Raw genomic sequence first — 10,980 nt, 5'->3', positions numbered from 1 at the left:
TGAGCTCTCTCCCACAGCCGCTGTGTGGATTCACCTTGATGATCTTCTCTTACTCACCCTCCATCATGTTTGGGCCATTGTTGTTGTCGTTGTTGTTATGTGCTGTCAAGTTGCTTGTGACTCATAGCAACACTATGAACAAGAGCCCTAAACCCTTCTCTGTGACAACCTCACTGTCTCTGACAGACCTACTCTCGCCACCCCAATCACGGAATCAATCCATATCATTGAGGGTCTTCCTCTCCTGCGCTGTCCCTCTGCCCTCCCAAACATGACATCCTTCTCCAAAGACTGGTCTCTCCTTGCAACATGCCCAAAGTATGTCAGACAAAGCCTCAGAATCCTTGCCTCCAAGGAGCAGTCAGTCCGGTTTCACCCTCTCCAGGACAAATCTGTTTGTTCTCCTATCAGTCATGGTATATTCAACACTCTTCTCCAGCACCACACAGCTCAAAGGCATCAATTCTCTTTCTATTGTCCATATTCACCGTCCAACTCCAATGCATACCACGCAATTGCAAAGACTATGGGCCAGATCAGGCGCACCTTAGTCTCCAGCTTGATAGCGTTGTTCTCCAGTACTCTGGAGAGGTCTCTGACAGCTGACTTTCCCAATGCAATTCGTCTTCTGATTTCCGGGCTGCTGGAAATGCAATATTCATGTCTGCACAGAGAGACATTACATTTAAATTAACTTTCAAATACAAATGGATGCTTTAAGTCCTCATGAACATACGTAGGGAAAATAGTCCTCATTTTTCCCCTGTGAGCAAATCTGCTTTGACATCTCTGGGCGACCACATCTTAAAATAGAAAGGAGAGGACAATTCTTCCTCAAAGAGCACATCCCCAGGCCCTACAGGTCCCTGCATCCGTCTCTCGCTGACTTGTCGCTGAGTCTCCTGTCTCCTGGGATCAGCTGTGCTCTTGGACTGAGTTCCTAGGTGTCGGTTCTCTTTCTTCATGGAAGTGGGACTGTGAACTTTCTCTTAGCTCCCTCTCTGTGCTTTCCAGAGATCTTTGATCCAGGCTTCTATTTCGGCTTTTGCCGGTTTCCTCCTATTTACTGTGGGTTTTATGCAAATAGCACATGCTATACAGCTTCTGCAAACTCGTGCTCCCTGCTGTGAATTCCCTGTGCTTGCTGAGCTCCCTGTGTGTGTTATTGATCTGGTGTGTTATGTAGGAAAACAAGGTGATCAGTCAGCACTTCAAGCATGTTTCTCTGACTGTTCTCATAGGAGTCTTACTTCTGAAATCATGGAATCATGGATGAAAAACAAATAGGTCTTATTTAGTGAAAAGTATTTTTCATTTTATTTTATTACATTTTGTGTGTGCACCATCAAATCAGATCTGACTGGTACAGGAGGAGATTGCCCCTCCTTCTCCAGCAGAGCATCTCGTGGATTTGAACTGCTTGCCTCTGGGATTGCAGTGCAACTTCTTGCCACTAGGCCACCAGAGCTCCCTTAGCAAAAGGTATTTTTAAATGCACTGAACGTCAAGAGATCTTGGATATTTACCAAGTACTCCACTTCCCGGTCCCACGACCTAGTGGGGGTTCTAATGTGCTGGAGCTCACTCAGGCTCGGAGAAGCTCTCTCTCCATGGCAGTGACCGCAGTTCAGTCCTTGAACCACCAGTCTTTCAGTTGCAGACCCGTGTATAACTGGTTGTGCCCTGTAGTTGTTGTTACACACTGTCAGGCTGGAGCCGACCCACAGCCGACCCTCCAGTGCGTTTTCAGAGGCAGTAAATTGCGTGGAAGAATTGCCCATCTTTCTCTCATGGAGCAGGCTTGGGACTGCAGCGTAGCTTCTTACCACTCGGCTGCCAGAGCTCCCTCAGATGCACCCTAAGACCTCAAAGACTGCTCATCCAGCAGTGACAGCCTGCAGGGTGTCCATGGTCCCAGGCAGGATCAGTGGGGACCCTGGGTGACCTCACTGTGTGACGGGGTCAAGGCCGAGCAGTAGATTAGATGCAGAGCCTGAGTCAGTGTAGAGTTGAATCTCATGTTCCCCTTGTGGCCAAGGTACTTATTTTCTCTAAAACTCAGAAGGAGTTCTGGTGGGACAGTGGGTTTAATGTTGGGCTGAGACTTGAAAAGTTAGCAGTTCAAACCCACTAGTCACTTAGTGTCTTTGAGAGCAAGCACAACCTTGGACGCCTGTGAGGCCACTCCACTGAGTCCTTCAGGGTCACTGTGGGTCAGGCTCAACAGGACAGGAATGAAGCAAGTCTCCACATCCTCCCTGGCTAGATGTGGTGACGGCAGCGGCCTCTAAGTCTGTGGAAGCTCCAAGTGGGCAAATCCATGAAGACAATGTTGGAATATCGATGCTGAACTCCAGCGGCAAACAGCAGCTCCTTGACTCTACTCCTTTCAAGCCCCTGGATTCACCGTCCTTTCCTCCAGTCCACGTCGACAGCTCCCTGTGCTCCTAAACCAGTGCCTTTTGTAGCCTTGGACTCTCCACCGGCTTCCTTCTCAGCTTCCTTTAACGGGTGATGTTTCAGTTACATGCCCAGCTTGTACTAGCGCACAGCAGGGGTTTAAATGGAGACGTGTCTCCATTGTCTCTGTTAGTAACACAGCCAAGAATGCCTGTCAGGTGAGGCAATTGTTGTTGTGGGTGAGTCAGCACACACCCCATGCTTGGAGTCTTGGGACTCTGTGTGTGCACATGCACGGATTATCTGGCCTCTCCCACCCAAACCAGATTTTCCTGTAATGATGCACCTGCGAGTCGACTCTCCAGTTCTCTTACCGACTTTCCTCTAAATGCATCTCCCTTTTGCTGTCCGCCCAGTTTCCCCCTCACCCAGTTAGCCAGACGGATCCTGGAGCCCCATCTCCCCAAGGCTGGCTGACTGGGTCCCACCCACCCTCCACACCCCTGGCCCACCTCTTGCGCTCCTCCCATCACAGGTCTCTACTCTGGGGCACAACTGCTCACTCCTTTCGCTTTCTTGACATTTGCCAAGTCACCTCCACGCCCTCCCTAAGACACACCCTTCTCCAGGATGGCATTAATCCATGACCTCTCTAACATACATGTTTCTCAAGGATGGCATCCCTGAGTTTTCTTATTTTGCAGTTTGGAAATTTTAAAAAGAATCTATTAAGACTACTGGAAAAATCCAGGGTCAGGGACCTCTCCAGAATACTGAGAAGCAATAGTGTCAGTCTAGAGACTAAGGTGCACCTGATCCAGGCCATGGTCTTTGCAGTTACTTGCTATGCATCAGAGAGCTAGACAACGACTAAGGGTGACTGAGAAGAATTGTTGCTTTTGAGTTTTGGTGCTGGGGAAGAGTCTTGAACATACCATGGATTGCCAAGAAAACAAATAGGTCTGTCTTGGCGAGGGTAAAGCCAAGTTTCTCCTTGGAGGCTAGGATTTTCAAGCTCTGTCTCACATACTTTGGGCACGTGGCCAGAAGGGACTGGTCCTTGGAGAAGGACATCATGCTTGGAAGGGTGGAGGGACAGCACAGAAGAGGAAGATCCCAGATGAGAGGGATTGATACAGTAACTGGGGCAATGAGGTGTGTTGGAGTCAGTGAGACTGGCTCAGGACAGGGCAGGCTTCAGAGCTGCTGTACGTGGGCCACTATGAATTGCAGGTGATTCGACAGCACATGACGACGACAACAACAACATATTAAGACTTGTTTTAGAACACAGGATACGGTCTATCTGGTGCACATACTTCCTGCTGCTGCTGCTGCCACTGCTGCTGGAAGTGGAGGAGGGGCTTTGCCAATTTCAAGTAGGTTGTTTGGCTGACAGTGTTCAAAACTTCTGTATTCACATGGGCTCTCCTCTGTGCTACATCAGCTATGGAGCGAGGGTGGAGTCTCCGCCCGTGACTGGGGATACCTCTCTCCTTGTGGTTCTGTGGCTGGGGATACCTCTCTCCCTGTGGTTCTAAAGAGTTTTGTGCCGTTGGATGAAGAAAAGCTATGCCCACTTGATAAATGGAATAGATTCAATGGCTACTGTTTTGTGTGTTTTTTTGGTCATTATATAGCAACCCTCCTCATACTTTATATTAAGTGTTTTTACTGCCTATACTGTGTATCCTATACTGTCTACACAGAATGCCCTATACTGTTTATACTGTGTATCCTATACTGTCTATATGTAGTATCATATACCTTCTATACAAAATACCCTGTACTGTTTATACTGCGTATCCTATACTGTCTATATGTAGTATCCTATACCCTCTACACAGAATACCCTGGACTGTTTATACAAAGTGTCCCACACTGTCTATACAGAGTATCCTATAGTCTCTGTACAGAGTAGTTTTGGCTCCATAGTTTTCTTTTCCAGCTTCCATATAATTATTACCAGCCCAGCATCCTTAAGTCTCTCTAGTCCTTGGTCTGTGGGGTCATGTCTTAAGAACAAAGACGCATTGCCTTTTCTGCTTGGTGGCACCACCGAGCCACCACAGCTGGTGGCCAATTACCAGCCAGATTACACGTGGCAATGCAACTTCGTGGGGTGCGAGAACAATCTCTCCTGCTGGCAGGATACAGCCCTTGTCCACCCTGCCTTCATGCTCTGTGGGTTGATCCAAGAGAAATTCTAGGAGAAAAACGGGAGGGAAAGCTGGGAATCCAAGAGGAAGGGGCCGTGAGTGCAGCTGAGGGTTTGCTCCCACCCTGACATGCTTGCAGCCACATCTGGGCCTATGAACTAACTTGAAAGATCTGGGACCATGTGACACAGACCTTCACAGGCCTCTTCAGCTGAAGTGACTTATCATGTGCTCTGGATGTCCTAAGAGTGCAAGACCTTTGATGCCTGATTGATCACCCATTAAATCAGCATTAGAAGGAAAACAAGAACTCCGGAGCACTGTAGATCTGATCTGGCACATGGTCACCTTCCATCAGGCTTTGGACGGGACCTGTACAGGAAGGAGACTGCCCAGCTTTCTCCCGCCCAGAGGCTGGTGGATTCGAATCACCAGGCCTTCTTAATATTAGGAGAGAATTCCTTAAATAAATTTTTTAAAAAATCAGAATATGCACACTCACAGTCACAGTGCGTGCAAATACAGCCCAAACGCTGGTCAGCAGCAGAAAGGCTGACCACAACTGAGCTGTATCACTGCAGCAGAAGCCACCAGACTTGGAGCGGCTACGTGCTCTGTTCTCACCCAAAGGTCGGTGGTTCGAACCTGCCAATGGATCCATGTCAGAAAGATGAGGAGAGCTGTTCCTGTAAACACTGCGCTGTGGAAACTCGTGGGCAGCTCGACTCTGTTGTACAGCATAGCTCTGAACTGAATCAGCTTGGGGGGCGGGGGGTGAGTCACATGATTTCTTCTGTACAAGCCCACGCTGTTGTCTTTGTTGCTGCTGGTGACAAAACCATAGTCCTGATTTTGCCAGATTCCTGGTGTTTTAGCTACAGTATTATGGCAATTGGCATCTGTAAACCCAGACATTTTTGGCGAATGAAGCTGAGAAAAAAAGCCTTTCTAAAAATCAAGGCTTCTGCTCACTGTGTCATTGAGACCACAAAGAGGGTGCGCAGCGATTTTGTAGAAGCTGCTCTGCGATCTCAAAGGCACATGGTTCTAGGCCACCGGCTGCTCCACAAAAGAACGGACAATCTCTCCAACCCCAGAGGAAGGTCAGCTCTGGGTCTGTTCCGACTCCCAGTACACAACACAACAACAGCATTCTCAACGTAAGTGTAGACGTAATTAGTCCTCAGGTTGCAGGTCTTTTGTAGCCTCCAGGAGCATCCTGAGCCCTTGCCCCCAAGCCTATGTTCCCCTCTCCCCACTGCCCTCCCCACCTGGGCGTCTTGATGCCTGCAGACCCTCGGGTGGCCGTCAGGGGTCTCTCGAGAGCTGTCCCCGCTCGCAGGCAAGCCTAGTTCATTGTCCGCTAGGGGACCCCTCAGGGCAGTGGCAGGACATGACGTGGCCGGTGGGGCTGTCCCCAGGGCGTGGAAGGTGTTGCATGAGTTGCGGGGACGTGAGTCCTCACTTGGCTGCAGCAGGTCTCTGAGAGGGAGAGGCAGCCTCCTTCGTGGGGAGCTGACCCCAAGGCTGGCCGCAATTATGCCCTGGTCCCTCCTTGTCCTTCTGCTGAGCACTTTCCTCGGTGGGTGCCCACCTCCTCCCGGGTGAGCCTAAGCCCTCAAGGCAGGTGTTACGTGGATCCCCTGGGGAAGGGTCTCCTCTCAGGGAACCCCTCACCCAGCCTCTCGCAGTCCCCACTCGACCTGGCCAGGGCAGCTGGAACCCTCTGGACGCTGAGTCCGGGTGGAGACCTCTAAGAGACCCCTCCTGGTCCACAGGAGTCAGCGCGCAGACCGTGCACCAGTGGCCGGTGGTTGTGGTGCGGCGTGTGGGCAGCCCCCTGACCCTGCGATGCACTGTGACCGGGACCTCGAACCCCAATCTGTACTGGTACCGGCGGGCCACGGATGGGCCCCTCCAGCTGCTCTTCGTCTCCATTAGCGTGGACGACCTTCAGGCCGAGGGCCCGGGGCACCTCTCGGCTTCCCGTCCCAGGGACGGCGAGTTGACTCTGAGTGCCGAGTCCCTGCAGCCAGGGGACTCGGGAACATATCTCTGCGCCTGGGGCGCACACTGCGTGGGTCCTGCCAGTCGCCTTGCAAAAACCCAGCTCTGGGCACACACGGCCCCGCGGAGGGCTGCTCTGTGACATCAGGGAGCTGGGGCGCGCGGACCCCAGGCTGGAAGGCCATGGAGTAGAGCCAGCCCACGGAGGTGACCTCAGGCGCCCGCGCACACGCTCAAGTCCCGGGGAGGACGTGGGTCTGCACTAGAATCATGCTTCAGTCCGCAGGGCATTCCCTGCAGCCCCCTCGAGTCTACGCTGGGAGAAGGGACGGGCGGGAGGTCGGGGGTCATCTCCCGCAGGTCGGGGCAGTGGCGGTGAGGCTATGGGGTCCGCTCACGCGGCAGGAATTCTGGGCCAACTCTGGCTCTGGAGTTTGTTAGTCAGGAGCGCGCAGGCGCCTCCCTTCCATAACCCTGTGGAGGAGAGCGGGAGGGAGGAGAGGACAGGAGAGGGCGCATCCCGGGAAGGAGAGCGCTGGCTGTAGAGCGCAGCCCGAGGTTGGCTGGGGCGGGGCCACGGTTGCCATGGTAACTGCTCCCCCGCCCCTTAGCTGAGGCCTTTGGCCGGCAGTCGCCTCCCTCCCCGTCCCAGCAGGGGGCAAGAGCGGACTGGAGATGCCCAGGGCTCCTGCGTGGGCGCGCATCCACGCACTCTTCTCCTGAATCCTCCACCCACAGAAGGACCAGCCCTCGGGTCTCTGAGTGACCCGAGACCACGTGCTACCTCGAGACCCCACGCTAACCGAAAGGCCGCAGCCAGAGCCACTGGGGGCTCCTGGGGAGAAAGATGGGTCCTCTCCGTTTAGCTTCACAGCCTCTGAAAACCTGCTGCAGGCTATGAGTTGGATCTTGATGGAAGCACACATCAGGCTGGGGACGCAGAGGTGCTGCGCTGGGCGCTAACCGAAAGGCTGCTGCCATCACCCATCGCACCAAAGGGTTCTTTCCACTTCGATATACAGCGTAGGGCAGTAGACCAGCTGGGGGCCTCCATGAATCCCAACCTCTGGACGCTGTGGGCTCACAGGGCCCGGAAAGCCCTGAGTGTGACAGTTTTCAAAGAAGTCCTGGTGGAGCAGTGGATAAGCGCTGCCTGCTAACTGAGAAGCCAGCTGTGCGCGCTCGTCCGTGGCACCAGGCCAAGAGAGGAGGCTTCTGCTGTGGAGATGGCAGCCCTGGCCACAAGGCGGCTCCTCTGTCCCGGAGGGTCACCCTGTGAGCCACAACTGAGGGCTCTGTCGCTCAGCACCTCCAGGCTTCCGTGCCCCCGACGGGCTTTCTGTGTATTTGATTCCAGGAGATTCACATGAGCAATTGTAGACGCCTAATTGTAGACGCGAGGGAGCACTGGTGACCTGGTCCTGGGGCCTTGTGCGGCTAACACAAAAACCTGGTCTCTGGCCGTTCAAATCCACCAGCAGCTCCCAGGAGAATGAGGGGCGGTCTCTTTTGGTGCAACTTCATCCTCCAGAGTCCCTGCTAGAGGGCCTGCTGGGGTTCGACTGCACGCATGGGCCTCAGCTGACTTCACTCAAATGAGAGAATTCTTTCCTCAGATTTAAGATGACACATGGTATAGTGAATGCTACCAACACAGAACGCACGTGGATGACAAACCTGGACTTTGTGTCCTCCTGGATTTGGCCGTCAGCTGGTCTGCCGGGCCATTAATCCGGTGTCTCAGCGGTGAGCACTGGCTCCACTCGGACACACATCTGGCCCCGAGCTGCCTGGTGGTGATTTAGACCAGCAGTACCGTGCCCTGGCAGCATGGGGGGCCCGAGTGGGGTGTGGAGAGCTGGGTGGTGGTGTGAGATCGTAAAGCAGGGAAGCTGAGCCCAAATCACCACACTGGACACGGCCAGATCCAGGGAGGTTGAGAGAGTAGCCCCACCCTGGTGCCCACACTCTGCGCATCTCCGTGCAGGAGGATCAGAGAGCCCAGGACGCTGACTCCGACCACCCACAAAGCCAGACCAGTGCCCTTGAGCCCGCCCCGGTGCATGGCCCTCCTCCATGGCATTTCTGAGGCCACAGATCTTCACGGAACACTCTGTCTCTCTCATCTTTGTGCCTCGGAGGAACTGGTGGGTTTGAACTACCAATCTTTTGGCTGGGAATCCACCCTCTAACCCACTATGCTATCAAGGCTCCTTCAGAAATCCAGTCTCTGAAGAGCCAGAACGAGGGCCACCAGCTCCCAGCAACAGCCCCTGCTCCAACGTGCCCTCTGCTAGGAAGTGAGCTGCTTCTTTGTCCCTTCAGACCCTGGGGTCTGGGGCCCATGCCGCTGTGCCTTTGCTGGGGGTCTGGCAGGGCCCCATCCTGGATCTGGTTCTGGTGGTGACACAGAGGCTGTCCACATCCTGCCCCCTGATCCCCAGCATGTTCACAGGTTGTGACCAGGTAGCCCACTGCCCTGAAGCCCCCCCCCCCATAAATCACCTCCGGATTCACAGGGAGGGGTCGTAGATGCGGGGGTTTGAGGGTGATGGGTGCCCTGCAGGGGAGCTAGGGCACTGAAGCCAGGCATACCCAGGGCTTGTCCAGGAGCTGGGGGCGGGGGGCGGGGGTGGGCTTGAAGGCGCTGTACTGAGCTCACTGCAGCCCTTCTGGGGAGGCTGAGCAGGCCCCACCGCTGTCCTCCCACCCTGCATGGGGCCTAGTTCTGGGGTGTCTGCTCCCTTCTGCAGTTGGGTTCCCCCACACCAGGTGTGATCAATAGTGCCCTTGACAGAGGGCCCACGGCAAGTGTGGGTGAGAGCAGTGGATCTGGGGTGAGCCGGTGCCTGCTCTGTTTCCCCCACCCTGGGGTACATTCCTCTGACTCAGGACCACTCTCACCATGGGTGGAGGGAAATGGGGACAAGTATGTGTGAGTCCGGGATGGGGGTGGGGGTGCTGGTGCTGAGTAAGGTGGGAACCTGGAGGCCCACTTGGCCACAGTGGTGAGGAGCACAGGCAAGGGTCATAGGCAGGGGGCTGCACGGGGGCCTCTCTGGTCTCAGGCAGCACCCCAGCAGACTGGGTCATGGAAAGGGGCTGCAGGTGGGGCCAGGACACCTAGTTGCCCCTAGGGTCCCCCTCTCCTTTCCCACTGAGCTTCTGTCTTCTTCTGGGGTGTAGCTAGGGGGGTTGGGGTGAAGGCAGGAAGTGGCAGGTGGGTGGGTCGGGCCTCAAAATGTCAGCCCGCATCCTGTTGTGAGTCTCAGGCAGCAGGTGCTGCCGTTAGTGGGGCTGATGGTGTCCCAGATAAGAGCCAGTGGTTCAGAACCCCACCCCCCCACATCTGCAGATGACTCACAGACTGTGCCCCAGCCCCCCTCCCACACAGACGTGTGGGCTCTGAACACTTCCTGTCCTTTGGGGCCTCCTTCCTGGGGGCCCCTCACTCATGTAAGATGAGGGTCCAGGAGTCTCCTGGGTATTCATGTCCTCTGAATGGTGGTGGTGGGACCCCAGTGACAGTCTTCGTGGGTCTCTGGATCCCCTGTTCTCAAAGCCCAGTTGCCCCCATCCTCTCACCTCCCAGAGTGAGAAGTGACAGGTTGCTGTGGCCACACAGCAAGGGCCTGAAGCCCAGAGCTGACTTCACAAGGAGCCATTTCCTGTCACCTCTGTGTCCCCAGGCCCACGTGTGAGCACTCCCCTCTCCTCTCTCCATTCACTTGGTGACTCATTTGTACAGAGGCATAAAACCCCACCACCCTCAGGAGATCCCAACCCAGTGACCCCATGGGGTGGAGGAGAACTTGGCCCCTAGGGTTTCCACGTCCATGATCTGCACAAATGAAGGCTGCTCCTCTCTCTCGCACAGTGACTGACGGATTCGAACCACCAGCCTTACAATTGGCAGCTCAGCACCTAACCACTGCACCACCCAGAACACACTGCTATCGGGTGACTGGGACTTATTCTGAGGCCCTGCAGGACCCATCTGGATTGTCCCCAAGGGAGTGACCAAGGATGTGACTTTTTTTTATCATTCATATACATTTTGTTTCATGCATATACATTGTGTTTTACAGTCTTTACATGATATTTCATTCACATATATTTTGGTTTATCCTCCTTACAATCATCTTAATAATAAATACATATATGAAAGCATGTTAGCCAGCTGCTTCATGCGTCATGCCCTAACATCCCCCTTTCAGATGGCCGATTGCTAACTTGTCTTTGCCTATCGAACCAGTGCTCTGAGGAACAAGCATGGCCCTTTGCTGAAGAATCTTCTGTTGAACTTGGAAACGTTGAGCTTCTGCGTCCACAAGTCAAGTCCAAGTCCCGAGCGAGCCAGCAGGAGCAGCAGTCGATGCGCGTTCACGGCATGGAGCGTCTTCTCTTCATCCGG

At 54.2% G+C, this 10,980-nt stretch overlaps 1 gene segment (V, D, J or C); it reads left to right on the top strand.

The window, feature by feature from the left end:
• Positions 1 to 6,098: 6,098 nt before the first annotated feature.
• Positions 6,099 to 6,708, top strand: LOC102869727. The segment is given in 2 exon segments: positions 6,099 to 6,141; positions 6,338 to 6,708. Coding segments are annotated over 2 exon segments (414 nt in total).
• The last annotated feature ends 4,272 nt before the right edge of the window (positions 6,709 to 10,980 follow it).

Source organism: Elephantulus edwardii, unplaced genomic scaffold (assembly GCF_000299155.1).
Source record: "Elephantulus edwardii isolate Elephantulus edwardi_28Jun2011 unplaced genomic scaffold, EleEdw1.0 scaffold00055, whole genome shotgun sequence".
In the NCBI taxonomy this organism is placed as follows: Eukaryota; Metazoa; Chordata; class Mammalia; order Macroscelidea; family Macroscelididae; genus Elephantulus; species Elephantulus edwardii.
The sequence above is the reverse complement of the archived record's forward strand: the minus strand, read 5'-3'. Positions and strand labels throughout refer to the sequence as shown.